We start from the raw sequence: 19,113 nt of genomic DNA, 5'->3' as shown, positions 1-19,113 counted from the left end.
AAACACAGATGCTTTCTCGATATGCATCAGCTAAGCGCAAACACAGAATTATTTCAAATTGCCTTAAGCCTCAACTGGTGTATGTGACGAAAGTGTAATGAATATCAACTATTTGTCGATCCTTAGGTTTCATCCCTCTCATCTTATTGCGGCGATAAATCAAGGGGAGATACCATCATGTGTAGTAGAGAGAAAATTGGCCCAGAAGTATTGCTGCACATTTTCTCTTTAGGGGTCTAAACAGATTGCAGCCCAACAAAACCAGAAACAAGCAGACATGCTCGAGTCCTGGGTCAAAGGCCGACATTGACACACTAGCTCTTACAGCCCCAAGCATGCTAAGCTTGATATGATAAAATTCGAAATGTAGTCCATATTTTTATTCTGCTCTATTTGACTACCAAAACCACCCAACATTGGAACCAAAATAATCAGTACAACTCAATTCTTCCATATATAGTAGAAATTTTACTCCAAAAAATGAAATAAAAAGTATGTAAGGTCGGTCATGTAGGAACTTTCATTTAAAGCTGGGGAAGAACTTGGGCCTTTGGTTATCTATCTGTGTGCAGTCCGATTATTATTACTACTAAGACCAGCGTAATTATTGCTAAATCTCCTAGTCTTAAGCAAACGGTTCCAATATCGAAACATCTCTGGGTCCTCAACAGCAAATATAACAGAGATTTACACCAGGACATTGGCGTTGTTTGTGGTGGGAGATATTCAGGAAATAATTGACAGACAACAACATGTTTGTGGTTTCTATTTTCAATTCCATGTCGTCTATATTTTTGTAAGTGACTGTCGACTGTCTAAAATATGGGATAAACTTGGGTAATAAACAAACAAAAGTTATACAAAAATATTGTTGGTAGAAAACCCTGGATTTTTATTACGTATCTAAATTTTAAAATTTATTTGCCAAAATTTAATATTTTCTATACAAACTTTTCAAAAATTATTCTTTTGAAAATCACTCTGAATTTCAATATCGCGATTCAGTTATATGCACATTTATTCTCATTTGATAAATTAGTTCACACTTAAATATTTTATTATTTTCACGTTTCTGCATGTCTGCCTTTAATAATATGCAAAAATCTAATTAAAATTATGTATGCATACATTAAAAATGGACCAGGTTTCATCGCGTTTTGATGCTTCTTTTGTATTTAATTTCTATTGAGTGTGAAAACATACTCAAATGACATTTTAATATTTTGTCATAAACGAGACAAATCGTGTTAGAGAATTCAACATATACTCTTCAAGTCTGAAATTTTACGACTCTGGGATTGATAAAAAAATAACTTAACACGAATTGTCAGGTACGAGAGGAGATTTAATGGTCAACGTGGAGTTTATATAGAGGACTGAAACCTCAGCATGACCACCACAATTAATCTTGCCTGTTTTTAATGGATGAAAACATTGTAGTTATGACAAAAAGGAAGAGTTATCACAGGGACCACTCGTCAGAACGAGCTAACGTTGAAAGCCTATTTTCTGTGTAAGGCAAGCGGAAATACCTGTGTTTACATCAGCTTACCTGACAAGGTGTCTGTTATAATTTGCTCAAGGGTCAAAGGTCAGAGAAATTTCTCTTTCATGACGAGAAATGTATTAAGTGAATCTGTCAAAAATAACTAACGAAACAGCTTTTCTCTAAATGATCACATGTACCTTACACAGTACAAACTGAATTTTTAAAAAATCAAAACGAATTTGCTCTTTAAATTACATAATTGTTAATACTCAATTATATAGGGATTTAATGTATATTTCTGACAGAGGATAGGAAAGCAAAACAGTTTATACAAAGCAAACATCACGCAATATATTGAAAGGTTGTTTTGATCTGTTCCGGCGAATGATGCAGCAGATATACATGCATATATATGATTTTGTATTTACGTTAGGAAAACATAGCTTAAAAGTCCACGTAAACTGTAATGTTATTTGACACAGCTTTAATATTGATGGGTTTTTAGGATGGGTATATTATTGACAGCCATTCATAGTTACTTCAATATAGTTAGGAAATAAAAGCAGTGCTCTTCCTAAATGGACTGAAATCCAATATAGCGCATGCTTTTTAATCATTTGTACGGAGTATTTCAACCGTACACAGCATGTCACTGACATAGGCTTGGACTAGGTACACAGTTGTAAGCACGTTAGGCATAGTAGGACGACCAGCTTGTTTTGTTATTTTTTTTCATATACAGGGAGCCTGTCTAATATGACATTCTATGGGGAGCAACATGTTTTTGGTTTGATTAACCTCTCGAATGCGATATATTAGTTATCTAAACCTGATTAATCCGACACCCTGTGGGAAACAACTATAAATTGGTTACGTTAGCCTGTGTAATACGACATCCTATGGGGCACAACCTCTCTAATACGATGTAAACCTGATTAATCCGACACCCTGTGGGAAACAACTATATATTGGTTACGTAAGCCTGTGTAATAAGACATCTTATGTGGCACAATCTCTCTAATACGATGTAAACCTTATTAATCTGACCCCTCGTGTGACATAACGTCTTGGTATGGTTAGCCTGTCTAAATCGACATCCTATGGAGCACACCGATCTATTGGTTACGTAAGCCTGTCTCATCCGACACTAGTGGGAAACTCTATATTGTTTAGATTAAACAGTATATCGGAATTCATAGGTATTATTGGTGGATAATATCTATTCTAAAACGTTTTGTAACCGACTTGAGTAGAAAGATACTTATTAAGTTGAAGTAAGTAGCTTTCATTAGAAATGGAATTACATCATAGTTGTGAATTTTACAGATGTCAGAATATTCAGAGATCGCATTACACAGGTTTCAATGTATGTCGAATATGGAACAATATCATCAAACTATATTTAAGAGATTTAAACTAACGAACAATGTTGTGTCAATCAAAAAATTACCATTTCAAAATCTGACAATCCCTTACGCCAATATCAAGAAAAAAAATATTCGGAGTATTCAAAACAACACTAAAATTAAGTGTTGAAAAAAACTAAGGGAAGACAGTTTGAGCTTAACAACAACTTCATTCGCCAGCCAAATGTAACCATTGTAACTTTGCTTAAATTAAGATAACATATAAGCTAAACTGCATTAACCGGTTTTTAGTTTTTTAATTAATTTTATTGCAACAAAAGGAATCTTACACGGACAAAGGTTTGAAAAATTCATTCACGTCATTTCCGGAATAGCTCAATCATACGAAAACCGGATGTATAATGTTAGAGGTAGCGTAGATGACGAAACAAAAGACTATATTGTCGACAAACTTTGAATAACTCGATATGATTACTATTTCTCACGAATAGCATGTTGTATATTCTCCAAACTAAACCGGAAGTATCCTTTTAAAAGAAAATATGTTGTTTTGTTCCTCAGACGACGAATCAGTGGGTTCTGTTGGCAGTCCCGGAAGTACAAGCAATGGCGCCACCAACGTGACGAAGAAGCACCGGACAAAACGAGGTTAGGTTTCCTTTCACTTTCAAACGTATCCCTATTACTGCGCACAATTAACTTAGGAGGATTAAATCATCTTTAAGGCGTATAACACTGAGCTCCATTTCACCATGAATGCTGTCCCGTTCCACACCTAAATAGCATTTTACAATAAGCAGACTATATGAACATATGGCGCCCACAAATTAATGGTTGTCCCTGTTTGTCCAACTTTAATTGCAAATCATGGTTCAAAATGATGACATTTTCTTCTTTTTCTATTCCATTATTATAAGCCATATCATACTCAATAGCCACTCACAGAACGATTTCATGTCGTTTCCTTTGTTTAGATAAAATATCACGTTAATACAAAGATATAGAGCCTTAATTATAGTTAGGCGGGATTAAGCCGTATTATTTATCGCCGATATCTACACGCAGGATTGATGTAACGTATTCAAATATCCTTGTCGCGGGTTTCTTTAATGGTCCTCTCTGCTCTGCTCCAATAAAATAAATCGCCGATGAGTTCTATCGGCGTATCGACCGGACTCTGCGTTGTATGATAACCATTCTATCCCACTCATTGATCCTGGATCTCCGGTAGTTCGTCGGAGTAGCGCCTCTCAATCCCGAACAGAAATCAGAGATGTAATTGCTTGTTGAAGGGTTCTCTGACGAAGGACCGCGACGACTAATTCGCATGTATGCCAATTTCTTCAACTGTTTTATTAGGGTCTTGTCACTCAACCCTGGAAATCTACATGTTAAAACATGCAATCAAGTGCTGTTAATAACGGTTGCAACACCTGAAATTCAACATTTAAGAAATTGATCGGTCTGGAATCAGTTATTATCAGAGAAATGTAATTTTATAAAAAGGAGTCGAAAATGTCAGTTATAACGAGAAATTAAATCATTAGGGTTTTAAGGGTATTGGTCTTTAAGGTGTCAGCACTCTGTCAGCACGGATCGCGGAACGACAACGGAAGTGGGGATCGAGAACGTCTGGGTCAGAAGTAGCTTAAAAAACGTATCCAGGAAAAAACGCGAAAGGATGTCACCTAGTAGATAAGGTCATCTGACATACATGTTGACAACGGAGGGTCGTGAAGTCGGTAAACTGTATAGACAGTGTAGCATGTACCGTAATAAGCCAGATAAACAGTAAACCTCGTTATAATGCCACTATATATGCATATTGGCACTATAAAGGGGTTTGGCGATAAATATAGAGAAAAATACAACGATGTTATTTAGAAAAAAAAGAAAAAGGACAAGGAGATCGTGAAATATATAAAGCGATAAGACAAATAAAACGAGAAATGTTTATTATCACAATCAAATATTATCAAAGATATGTATTCATAATTGACTATCGATAAAACTACAAACAAATATGAAGTTTGATTTTATTGTAACAGGAAACATGAACGATTTGTTCAGCATTAAAACCAAAAACTAAAAATATTATAATAATAAATCTACAGACTGGCATTTGTATCCATAAATGATGGCATATAACAAGATATGCTCCAAAACATGTCCTGCCTCGAGACTATTTTACACTACGTTGCTAAAAACAACCACCAAGAAGATCTATACTTTCCATAGAAATGGTTGATGCACCATACATAACAACAAGGTATCTGTTACATGTAAGATTAATACAGGGATTTCCATGGGATTACCACCCTCCCCCTTATATATGACCATAACGTACTATGTGATTTTTGACTGAAGCACATTTTCTTAATTCATAAAGATTTACAATTTTTAATATTCAGTGTTTTTCATTTAAAGATTGATCCGGTATCACAGTAAACAAAAGATATCCATAGTGCTATTTTCAAATGTGTCTAATTTTCGATATATAAGGTGATTAATATGTTTATTTCGACAAAATTTGATACATTATTATGAACACAGGGACATGAGAACAAATAACAGGAAGTATGCTTTGACCTATCCTGATGTTTAGGAAATATCTGTAGCCGTTTTAAGAGTTTACAACAACAGTTGGTAAAAATATCAACCCCTCCCATACTAGACCCCATCATTGAGGTGATATTTTTACCGAGTGTGTTGAATTCTCAACTCTTAAAACGTCTAACAATACTCTCTACGCATAAGGTTAGGTCCAAACCTACATCCTGCAACTCGTTCGCAAGTCCCTGTGATTATGAAATGTAGCTGATTCAATGTTTTATACTGTTGTGTGACGCAATCCCTTTGTCTTCCAACAGTGTTAAGGGTTGAAGAGGAAGAGAACGGTAACTATGCTTACGCTAAATTACTTCTTTATAATATTCTCAGAAATGTTGAAAATTAGACATGTTGAAATTCTAGTAATGTATATCTAAGTTAAAAAATATCTAAGGGTTGAGAATATATGATAATGCTCGCGATCAGGACCTTAGTGCTCCGAATGTTTACTGAAGAGCAGAGATATTATAATTCGATGCGAGCAAATTAGCGCTTGTAACCAAACACTTGTTGTTTGATTTGACACTCGTATTCTTATGTTCGTGTATCTAACAGTGAACCACACATAGATAGCACGACATACCATGCATGGACTTGACATTTTAACTTTAAACTATTTTGTACGTATATCATGCAAAGTGATTAAAATAGTTTTGGATGAAATGTAGACTGAAATATACAATATAGAATATTCTAAACACATGTGTGGCCTAATTTTGGATAGTGTGTATACCATACACATATTCGAAGACAATTTTTCTAGTGTGGCATTCAAAATATTTATTCTGTCCATGTATCGAAATGTTTTAACTATCTTAATCTATCATATGAATCAATGTCCTTATAGAAAGGTGTTTAATAAATACATCTGTAATTATATCTACAACGGTAACAAGACACAAATACTCAACAGAAGGTCAGTTGTAATAACTGGATATAACAAAGATGATACAAGATTTTAATTACATCGAATTATCTATACTTCCTTTTAATGATAAAGCATTTTAAAATGTCAAATTAAATATGTCGTAAACAAAACGTAAATATACTTATTTTCTTTTTATTTAAAACATGGAATTAAACAGTCCGCTAGTATATCGTTAAAAAAAGTTAAAGTGTCGGAAGTAATTTAGTTAAACAATTTACCTAACGTAAACAAACGTAAGACCGAGAGGGAGGGCTACAGGCAGGGGAGATCACCTGATATGTTGTTTTTACATCGGCTTCAGAATCACGTCTGTTTTCCTTGTCTAGCTAATACTCTACCATCTGGCTCCAAGCGTCTTCAAAGGAGAACATGGATTAGGTGCTAACTCTAGATTTAACCTTTTAAACAAAACCGTCCGGACCACTCAGTAGGTTTCAGATCAGGGTGGGCTGTTGTTGCTGAATCGTGTATGTTATCTCGGCATCTCAAAACAGTTCACTAACGAAAAATTGATATTCATTCAATACCAACATCATGAGGTTAATTGTGAACTTTTGCTTTCTGAACGATGACGTTGCAGTTTCTGTTTGGTAGGTTAACGTTACTTTTTTTTGCGCTCCGATGGTATTCAATATTATTCAGGTCCTGGTTCAAATGATGATTTTAAAGTGTATATTTTTTTCTCGGGTTTTGATAAATCCATATTCTTTTGATGTGTACCAAGCTTCGACATTTGTCTTTCCGGGTTGGACTTTGGTTAAAATTTAATGTCTTGGAACCTTCGAGGATTTTTTTTCTTTTTATTTATAAACGTCCATGATTGTACATTTTGCTGAAATTTGAGATAGAGGAATACCTCTTCCTTAACCAAGATAAAACGATGTTTTCTAGTTCAGGGTGGCCCGTTCAAGTCTCCTTCCCAAACCAATGTTACGAGTCTGCCATCTATTGACAAGCCAGCTTGCCCGCTCTAGACACAGGGATAATGGTTCCTAATTTGACATCCTGGCTTCCCCGGGTTGGAGAGGATACGTCTATAATACTCTCCTAATTTGACGTCCCGCCGGGAGGGACAGCTTTGTGATAGGTTGACATGATCTTACAACTTTTATAAGGCTCGGTTGCTAAACAGATGATTAGTGGTTTTACATTTCAATCATATACCCTGATATTTACCCTTCTCCGTAGACACTGTACGAAGTTTTATCTGAAGCGCGCATACTGTGACTACACAATCGGTAAACCACGGGTAAACTAAGGGAGACAAAATTAAGGTTATTGTAAGGAAATGAAAATCAAATTTAGAGAAATTTCATACTGTTTTGTGATCTTACAAGGGTGAAAGATGATAACTATTGTTTAGTGTATTTCCTATGACTACAGATTTGGACATATCTCGATTGCATGGCGTCATCTGCCGTAAACCTTGACTGTTGTTGTCGTAAAAGAAACACAGGTGGTTTAAGTACCTGGATGACACTTGACTCAGATCAAGAATACACGTTGCGTATGGTTTGGGATTGGATATTGTCGCAAAGAAGCATACACAATTATCATTTTTAACGGTAAAATGGTTGTTGATGTTGTTGTTGCTGTTGTTGTTGTTGTTGTAAAAATGAAACACCCAAGTCTTGTGACAGAAATCATGAAATTAATTTCGTGGCCAGCATAATGCAGGTAAAACATAGTTGTAGAAACAATGAAATTAATATTTTCATAGTCAGAGACTTACGTTTTTCGATAAAAAAACAGAATTAGCTATTTTATATGCTATTGTCTCAAAAACACGCCCATCGTCATATGTCGTTCAATATAAGCTATTTCGTTTTATAGCATTTTTTCACCATAACGGGATTTATTGTAGAGATTGTGACGCTGTTAGATAAAAACAGTTGTCAAAATGGCATACAGTAGCGATAAATGTGTATGCTAGCTACTCCGGACTGCTGCCGTAAACGAGACAGGAAATTCGATGAACGGTATACCATGTCGTAAAAAATGCACTTTTACATTGGCTACAGACGTTGCCATAAAAATCTGATATACCAATAACTATAAATTTGGGGAGACGTAAATTGTCAATGACATGTTGAATTGCTATAGGCATCGCTAGCTCACTCACGTGCAACTAAGAGTTGTATGAATAATCATTACAACTCTTCAGTACGTAAGACGCAACCTCTCTCACAAATCGCAATTACATATTCAAGCGTGTATCGATTCTCACACATACATACCATGATGAAATCAAGTCGTAATAGAAAACACTGTCAAGGTAGGATTCCTGTTTACAACGAGAAACCATTAAGCCGTAGACAGTCTTAAGCATTAGTGATGTTAGCCCTGAATTGCAATCTGCGCTCGTATTTACAAACGCGAGAAAACAAATCTATTGACACCATGTTATTTTATTGCTCTATGTATTTGTCAAATGGCTATTTTTTATTACATACAAGCAAATAAAGCTACAATCGTAATCTTCTACATTGAGCTAACCAACAATCACGAAAAGTAGTGTCATAAGATATAATAAATGTTATACAACCTTGACCATGTATAGCGAAAGTAAGATGAAGCTTTATTGTTAAAGCTAAAAAAATAATTCACAATGAAAGTATGAGTTTCATATGCAGTTTTGAACTGTTGCTTTTTAGATATAAGCTGCTTGCTCTTAAAGGGGACATAGTGTAGCACGCCGAATTGGCAAATGCAGTTGTAACCTTTTTTCTTATTTTTAGTATATAAGTAGTGTTCAGCAATCAAAAGGAAATTTCAAACCAACTGTGTAATTCTAGAATTCAGAATATATTGGCCAAAGTTTCACTTACGTTTCTTAGCTTATATTAAAAGAATTCCTTAATTTAAGCTTTTTCTCCATTAGAAAGAATTACTGATGTGAAGGAAAATTTCTTTAACTTATTTTTTCTTTAATTCTAATATTGTTTTCCTTAGGTCTTAAGTAAATGGATATTTTTAAGATAACGTTTCTGAAACTATCACTAGGTTTGCTATGAACACGTCTTTTTTTTGGAATCTCACCGAGGGTTCTTTCCTTGATTATACATGTATGTGTAATTAGGGTTATTGACTACTGTATACGTATCCTTATTTTACATATACGAACTTCTTGGTCAATTACAATAACATTTTCCCCAGAATTCGATATCATCACGCTGTGAACTAGTACCAGGAAGATGTTTAAATTTCTTACTACGACAATACAGCCAGTACAACAAACAGAAGACACAATTGATATTTTGATCTTATACTCAGTCGAAATGTGTATGACATTATTGTCAATGCTAGCTAGCTATTACTCCACAATCTAATGGACATGCAAAGACAAATGTGCCTTACAATGTCCCCATCTCCTGAGGACGTACAGCAGTATACACGATCTATTATCTCCAATATAATTATTTCCTTTCATTTACATTTTCATCGTTTCTAATCTTGACTTCTTATTTGGCCGTCTTGCCTTCCGACCTTTTTGATAAACAGCCATATCTTCATCCTAATCTTACACAAGTAATGAGTACAGGAGTAGATCGGGTGGGACTCTGTAAGCGATAACCCCTAATTAGGCCTTTTTTGACCTGGACAAGGACAAGGGATGGGCAGTCGAGCAGGCCAGAACGTGACCGTAAGACTAGCCATGAGTTTGAAGCAAGTGAGAACCCGTCGTCGTTCGTTTTCCGACCTTCATGTCTTAGTTTTCGTTGAAATTACGCTGCTTTCCGTGTAAAAACTTTTTAACCCATATATGTTAACGACATGAAAATTCAACTTTAAAAGAAAAAAAAAGAAAATAGATAAGGTTTATCCTTGAAAATGTCATGAGCTGAAGATTTCGGTCAAATGGAAATTCACTCTTTACAAAAATAGTCTTCAAAAATTTGTCGATTTTATAAAAAAATGTTTTAAACTTTCTTCAACATGACTGCTTAGGGGGAAATCCCGTTTTGGTGGACAAGTATATGAAATTACCAAGATTTTTGTCTACAGACCGGAAATTGTTCGAGAAAGGATTCAGAATTAGATAAGTTTTGCTTCGAGTAATGATACCCATGTACATGGCAAAGCCGGCATGTTATCCATTACCACAGCAGTTCAGCAAAAATATCCTCGTCAGGAAACGGAAATGGGGATTCTAAAGGACAAACTTGATGTCGGTCCGTCAAATTCCGCCTCTACGCCTGCGGCTTTCATAATAAAGGAAGCGTGTTTTGTTAGAGCTCAGAAAAGGCAGCTATTCGCCTAAACTCTCATAATACACTGTGATAATACACAGGAACGGATGCAATCTATTCTTGACGACCTTTCTCGTATGGTATGACGTATCCTTGGGATACCCGCGGCCTCTACCATCAGCGGTGACGCCGATGACAGCTCCCTCTACCGGGCGATGGCGGATCATCAATTCCGATCCATTTACGCGCTGCGGTGGTCCACTGCTGCGACAGATGATTTCTCATATGTGTCTTTGTCACATCTCATAACAGTCTGACACCAACTTTGCCTCGAAAACGTTGTTCCTGTAAGTCCAGTTGACTTCCGCTTTCACGACATCGGCAAATTCAACATATATTTTATTCCAAATTTTAAGCACATAGTTTGTACTCAAGATACAAAACGGCGTTACGTCTCAACAAGAGAGTATTTATAGAGTGAATTAAAAAAATAATAATGATAATCTGATTTCATCATGGTATGGGTTCTAGCAAAATTCTCCTTAGCCGTAGCTCTTTGTATGACGTAATCAAATATGACGAAATGTTGTGTATTGTGTTGTTTTTTAATTAAACTCGCGTGCAGGTATACATTCCGATACAGCCCTAGGTTTGTTTATTACGCGTTTAATACTTAGCACATTTATCTATCTTGTGTGGACACTGCAAACCACATCCCGTTAGTTTGGGGGCCATAAATACGTCTCACACAATTAAACACTGTGTCCCGTACACCTGGTGGTGGGAAACTGATGTATCTTCGTCTTAATTACAGGTGTTTTGTATTTACCTGTAGGCCATTACCTATGATACCTTGACCACCACATACAGTTCATAGCCGCGGTGCTACAGTTAACCTCCGAATTAATCTTAACCACCGGTAAATGGCCTCTCACATTGACGACATCGTTGGAGGTATGAAAAACACGACAGAATATGATTACTATGTACTCACTTCCGGTTAGATATAACGCAAAATCCACTGATGTACATAGTTCCAATGTTATAACTGTTACGTCGATTCTTTTTATTTAATTTAGACTACAAATTAAATCATTCTTACTATTTCCTGCGACTTTTTTTTTAAATCATTGTGTTCTGTTTCTTAAAAGTACTCGCAATAAATAACTGTACATGGGAAAAAATGGGGAAAACGGCAGGACGGTGGATATCTAAAAGGTTTCCATGCTGGTTGACATCAACATTTGTGTTAGTGAGAAGCTGTCCCCTCTCTGCTTGCTTAATCACTCTTGTGAGCTTTCAGTGCGGTACATGTTATCAGAGAGCGCGTGATGACCTATGACCTCTCACGAGATTACGTAGCGTGACCAGCGGTCCTGGCGAGACATTGGTCGTTAGTTATACTGTCCATTTTTAATGTGACAATTCGTTATTTCTCCCCATAAAAGACAAGCTTAGCCCCTATCTTATACTACGTACTGCCCCTTCCAGTATAGAACCAGCGCTAACAGACATGACATCTAGCACAGCCATTCCTGCTCCTAACAGCAAGGGTTCCAAATCTGACGCGAAAATTGCTTCTTGCTAATGGAATAACGAGAAATGATCAATGTCGGCAGCAGGCAATTAACATTAAATGGATGCTAATAGGACTAGCATGATAGAGGGCATGCCGTAACTTTTATTTTCTCGGCGCAGGTTTTTTTGTCGCGTTTCCGACGAGAGCTCCACGTATCTTGATTGCATATCTTGACAATAAAGTACTGTAAGAAATTTAATAACGAATTTCAGGTAAAAGCTATTGTTTTGACACTTGTCTCGTGCTAAAATATGTTAATTTTAACGCAGTAACCAGAAACATCTTGCATATTTTCGCTTAATATTACACACGAAGCACAGTGAAGGTAAAATAGCTGATATATTAAGTTTCCTAAAACATGGACAAGTTGACGACTAAAGACTGAAAGATTAAATGATGTGCCAGGAGAAAATTATAACTCAAATGTCGTGAACTATGTAAATTATAAAAATATACCTAACGTTGTAGTCCACATCAGCGTGAGATGCTCCCCTGCATGTCTGGTGTCCACGATGTCATAAAATTGTAATACCTGGAGACCTCTTGTTTCACACGTAAGTGTGTCTGTGTGCATGAATGATAATCTAAAAATCGAAAATCGTATGAGGCGACTTATGTGGGACCTCTGCAAACTCGAGTGTCGTCTGCATAGTGATAATTAAGTGACCAAAAGTGATCCTCTTCCCGCATTTCAAATTTGAGATATAATGTTATACTTGATTTGCTCTGTTCCGTCCATGGTGTTTCCTGGACTACCCTCGTCATTGTATGTACTTGTATGTATTTTGACGCTGTAGAACCAGAAACTAACAAACAGAAGGACAGACAGACAATTTAACAGACAGACAACCATGGTAAGTGACACTGTAGCAATAACGCCCGAGATGTACTCTGCGCGAGACTTTGAACGTAACCACACGGACACATGCATTCCGTACAGTATGACTAACACACGCACCTGAGTACCCAATCTCATGACGTAGTAAAGCACGTGCCTTACTCTGCGGGAGTTCCGGTTAGGTGATGATGTTAAAAATGTATGAGTCACTGATGTCACAGAATGGACAGGATGACCAGAATAAGGTCAAGACATTTAAAAAAAAAAATAGGGCGGAAAATTTCAACGTTCCACCTTTTTTTCCAATAAAAATCCGTACAAGTCAGAATATTAACATTGCACATCGACCTACAATACCGCTAGATACTGTGCTGGTTTTTTAGTAGCTCTTACACTCAATTGGACCACAGCAGCTGGTGTGTTTGTCACTGGGATGTTTTGTTAACGGATAAATTTGGTAACAAAAACAACATGTCATTCCTATCGACTGTCCAACGTAACATGAAGGAATCGATTGTTATTTGATATTTAAATCAAACATTTATAAGCTGTGTCAGAGGAGTTAATAGGTATTGCTATTTGAAAAGAAAAATAACCCATCGTCATTATGTACTTTTTAGTCTGATAAGATCTCAATTCTACCCGTGGTATTTATATATACAAAATAGAGTACTATAATACAACCGGATATAACGGAAACAATCAAACCGCATATTAGTACACCGAAAGTAGTTCTGGGTATCGTTGACAGTTGTTTACTCATTTTAAAAGGTGAAGACTTACGTCAGCCCTGCAGAACACACGAAATATCATATAGATCTAACACGACGCTTTGCATGGGAAATACCCATTAACCTAAACCTAGATGCACTAATTTCAACCAATATTGCGTGTCATGAAATGTTGTGGTCTTATTTTTACCCGATATTTTTTCACGTCACTTTTTACAAGCAGACGACATGCTACAACGCGCTGTCAGTCGTACCTGTTACTTGCCTAGGTTGACCACACAACGGCCGGGTTGTAGTGTGCAGTGCTGCCATTTTTATTGATATCAATGTTTATAGCACACATGCAATATTACAATACGTCAGCCACTCCACTACAGATTGTGCCCCGATATAACAAACCGTATTGTGTACTACGCAATACGTTATGGATTTGGGAGATTTAAACTCAAATGGAAATAAATGGCATCTTTACAATATCAATTTAAAAGCGATATGTTAACTTATAAATTCTCTGTTCCACGGTCGTTTTAGAATAAATAAAACATTAGCGGGTTCGACCGCACTCTCTATATAACAGGGGTAGTGTTAGGATCAACCGGAAACGATGAAATATTAAATCGACGACATGTTCCGGTATACAAATAAATTCCGGAACAAATTCACTATCACTATAGAAGACGTTTAATGACAGCTCCGTGTCTCTAAATCACCTTTATCTGAACCACGTGTTTGGTTAGCTTTCTTAAGTATTAAGTATTCTCGTACCACTGCCAAAAGAGTAACTATTGTAATCATCGGGATTTTTTCCAGCTTGATTTTAACTTTGATAAATCAATTCTGAAAAGGAAAGCAGACATTGCATGACTTTTATGAGAAAAAAAAATGTTCTAAAAGATGAAATATAAAAATCAACAACAATATTCTGAGTCTAAAATACAACAGGTCTACCCCAGGATTCGCACTTTGGACCTTAGATCATTATACTGTGGCTCTTACCAACAGAGCTACCCGGTCAGCGGGAGTGTCCCGGTCAGTGGGAGTGTCCCGGTCAACGGGAGTGTCCCGGTCAGCGGGAGTGTCCCGGCCAAGTCGTGCTACAGTTATAAATTAAAAACAAAATGGAAGGGAATGGAGGTTACTGTATTTACGAAATACTACAGTGTGATTCTCAAGTGATTTGCCTAGATCCATAATACATTGTACATGCAAAATCATGAAACGTTTCACATAATATTAAAGTATATCCCAGGTATAGGTAATAACTGAATCTGTAGAATTAACTATACCCATTTAAGTTATTAAAAACGGACGATGTTCATTTGTAAGCCTTATCATGGGGAGCAATCGAGTCTCTTCTTATGTACTCTTTAAACCTAACAAATGGAGTTTCCGTCACATGGAAATGTCCTAAGATTGACCTGTGTCATGCAGAGGTCATGTCAACAGAGCAAAGTTAACTGCACACAACTGGAAAACAAATGCGTTTGGGTTCGGTTCCTTAATACATGCTGATCCCTGCTTAAGGAACGTTCCGTAACACAAATGGATTTTCTTCACTTACATTTTCCATTGGAAAGCATTGCTTGAGTTATGGAAAAATCTTAAGTTAAGAAAGTTCCCCTTTACTCAAGCTATGTTTCCCTATTGCAAACTTAAGCTGAGACNCGTTCGTAAAGATGAGAAACGACTGTGATTATGGGCTTGGCAGGGNGATATGCTTATATATGGAAGATTCGAAATAATAGTTGCCCATTGTTGCTTCTTGAAATCGATTTACATTGTACGTTGGGATTATCTCCTGTTCCTGTTTGTGTCCAGGGGTAATTTATATGCCCCCTGCCTGTTCTAAGGTGGGATAGTTCCTTGTTTGTCTCTGGGGCCATTACGTGGTGTTTTTGCCCAGTTTTAAATTGAGGTTGTTCCTTGTTTGTGTCAAATGTCCTTGACCTTCTGTTTGTGGAAGTTTAATAAAGATCGGTATGTTAATGTTCCACATTTGTACTAGAACAGAAGCTATAATATGGGTGCGCAGTGCTTGTGTCCTATCATAATAGCACAAGGCTTGAAGGAGCGGGGCTTATGTTACCTGTTAAATCATTCCTCCATCTAAAGCATTGTAATGACCAAGCTTGTTCTATATATTCAATTGAAATTCATACTTTAATAATCGTTTCTCTCGGCGCTATTAACAAGCTTTATTGTTCAGATACGAAAAAACAAACTCCTGTGGTGCATTTAAACGTATTACCACAAACGCTACCTATATTTGTAGCACTATTAGCTTAAAGTGCAGGAATCAAAACAATGACAAACGTTTGCAAACCTCTCCGCTTTAGTTCCGGAATAACCAACAGGAAAATGCGTTTGAATAACAACTTTTCCTGAATCCAGAAGCTATCTAAGTTTAAATACGATTCGGTCCGATAGAGTCTTCACCGTACCACAAAAACTCATCCTACTCGGAATGTAAGTTTAGGCCCCTAGTAAAACACATGTTGGGACATAAATCTAAAATGGTTAATACATAATATATATAACCATTTTCGAATAAAATTGGTAAGCTTGACTAAAGACTATCTTATCGGTTTCATTTATACAGTACCTCCATTATTGAGTTGTTCAGTGACACACTCATTATTTCTCTGACATATATTCCTGACTCCGGAAGTAAGTATGCGTTAATAAAGACGTCAGATTTACCTATTTCTGGCTGAGCCATCCCTACTGGTACTCCGATACCCCCACTGTAAGACGTAAATTGTGGGTGGTATACAGTGTCCGCGTAGTATGACAGACTCACTCACCCAAACGTTTTGAATGAATGAACATAACAACCCATGTTTGTTTTTTTCCCAAGCCACGACTTGCTTGCACCTTGTGGACCTTGCAAGGGGGACTTCTATTGGACAGGGGTACTACCTTCTATAATCAGATAGGCGATCCTATTCCCTTACATCATAAAATACTACGCGTATCGCGTTTCGTTGCACAATCGCGGACAACAAAGGCCCTGGTTCCAGCGTATAGGTAGTTGTACACTAGCCTTTGTGAGGCAGCGACACATGAACTTGGAAATTGCTTAGACAATAGCCGGGAGTTGGGTATGAATGAACAGCCACGAAACACACTGTGGTATAGAACACAGTCCCGACTTTGTACACACCACTGTCAAACAAGTTATTATACGCTACTATTCTGTCATGAAAAATATTTATTTCCCCTAGCAGTGAAACTCATATAATAGGTTTTTGTAAAGACTAACGTAACAAGCAATATTTGCATGCCGGGTTTGGACTTTTTATTTCTCCCTGTCACGCAACGTTTTTAGACTGATGGCATTATTTCTGTCATTCGCACATGCTGATCAAATTCCTACGTCGATACAAAGGACATTTAAGATGTAAACAAAGTAAAGATATCTTGACGTTCTGGTAAACACCCTTAAACAGTAACATGCAATTGGTCCACTTTCACGCCACGCACGTACATCTATACCTTGTACTATTTCCTTACTTTTTACTGCACGAAGACATATTATAGATTTTGAAAGGGGTAGCGTTTACAGATAATAGTCTTCGATAGGATCGGAAATTAAGTCGGATTCAAGTAAACAATGAAAACTGTTATAGAAAAAAACGAGTTTATTAGAAAATCTAGGATTATGAAAAGTTAATACTCACAATGACTGAAGATATATTTGCGTTTTATTAAAGTTCCATGCAAGAACATTAAGAAACAACAAGTCCACGCAGATCTGTTTTCTAGGTTATCATAACAATTCTACATCTAATAATCAATAATAATATATTTAAAGTTCTATACAAAAAAATAATAAGTTTACAAATAACCTGGTATTTACAAACTTGTAAGTAATAGTAGTTCACACATAATATACAAATATTTGTTATTCATGTAAAAAGACTCATAATGTTAAACTGTATTATTAATAATCGAAATTTTTATTTGTATATATATATAAACTGATAAATCCCTTTGATAAATTAGAAAAAAGGAAATTTATTCATTGTTTTAAAAAACATCTTACAACACTATGAATATAGAGAAAAAAGGCTGTATTTAAATCTATGTCTTGAAAACATGCTACAACAGACCTGGTTTGACAAATTGCATTTTTATTGTCTGTGACATACTGAGAATGTTGGAAGCTAACAGACCCGAAGTGTAAATACATTTGGTTTTCTCGGATTTTGACAGAACATTCCCCATTCTCTGGAAGCTGGTACTTAAATCGATATCTATAAATCGTGATGTATATAGAAATATATTGGAAAGTTCTTTAGTCGGAATTCCGACTTTGTGTGGTAGATCCATGACGGGACGTAAACACATCGAGAAGAAACATGTCTAAGCAACAAACTTAACTAAGTTTGTCATCAGTTCTTGGTCATGCTATTGTTCAGGTACCGTTGCTTTTATTCTAAAGAGTTAATACACATGTTAAGATATGCGAAATATACTTTCGAAATGAAAAACAAAAACATTTTTTGTAATAGCCATATTTTTTCAGTCATAAACACAAAAAAATGTAAATGCAATATTCCTAATATGTGTTTATTTTGATTTCAGGACACAGCGGCGTCAACCAGCTAGGAGGGGTGTTTGTGAACGGACGTCCTCTTCCAGACTCAACTCGGCAACGTATTGTAGAGCTAGCCCATAGTGGGGCCCGTCCGTGTGATATATCCAGAATTCTCCAGGTTTCCAACGGCTGTGTTAGCAAAATACTAGGCCGTTATTATGAAACCGGCTCGATACGGCCTCGAGCGATAGGTGGTAGTAAGCCAAGAGTGGCTACCAATGACGTGGTGGGCAAAATAGCCCAATACAAGAGGGAGTGCCCATCAATTTTCGCCTGGGAAATAAGGGATCGGTTGCTATCCGACGGATGCTGTAACCAGGACAACATCCCTAGTGTAAGTATAAAAAAAGGAGAATCACGGGAGATAATTCTATTCATCCATCCTACATGTATGTTCAACAATATTTAATTTTGTATTTTGAAACACAATTTCGGAAAGATATTTGAAAACTAAAGAAACATAACAAAATATTCAATTTTTAATTATTAAAAGGAAATATATGTTCATGGAAGAAAAAAACGTTTTTCGATGAACGATATGCGGGCGATGGCTTTCAGCTACATGTATAAATAATACATCTGGTTTAAACATAAAAATACCAAGTTCATCTGTTACCCAACCTTTTAACAAAGCTTGTGCTATTGAGATACTTAAGTGCAAAACCCTGTATACAATATCTTTTTTTTTTAATCTAAAATTTTATTTATTGCGAATATGTGACAAACGCCAAACGCCTTTACATCTTTAAAACCGGATTGATTTTTTAACTGCAAATTGTAA

At 36.3% G+C, this 19,113-nt stretch overlaps 1 protein-coding gene across 4 annotated transcripts in view; it reads left to right on the top strand.

Moving 5' to 3' along the window:
- LOC110445109 (paired box protein Pax-6-like) overlaps positions 1-19,113 on the top strand; it is a 74,122-nt gene that overhangs the window by 29,197 nt on the left and 25,812 nt on the right. For 3 of the 4 annotated variants that reach the window (XM_021489510.1, XM_021489509.1, XM_021489508.1), the window contains exons 3-5: positions 3,418-3,504; positions 5,727-5,753; positions 18,320-18,666. In XM_021489510.1, the coding sequence (XP_021345185.1) occupies positions 3,418-3,504; positions 5,727-5,753; positions 18,320-18,666 (461 nt within the window). The remainder of the gene's footprint in view (positions 1-3,417; positions 3,505-5,726; positions 5,754-18,319; positions 18,667-19,113) is intronic. The other variant, XM_021489511.1, reaches the window with a different exon arrangement.

Source organism: Mizuhopecten yessoensis, unplaced genomic scaffold (assembly GCF_002113885.1).
Source record: "Mizuhopecten yessoensis strain PY_sf001 unplaced genomic scaffold, ASM211388v2 scaffold8653.2, whole genome shotgun sequence".
Taxonomy (NCBI): domain Eukaryota; kingdom Metazoa; phylum Mollusca; class Bivalvia; order Pectinida; family Pectinidae; genus Mizuhopecten; species Mizuhopecten yessoensis.
The sequence above is the reverse complement of the archived record's forward strand: the minus strand, read 5'-3'. Positions and strand labels throughout refer to the sequence as shown.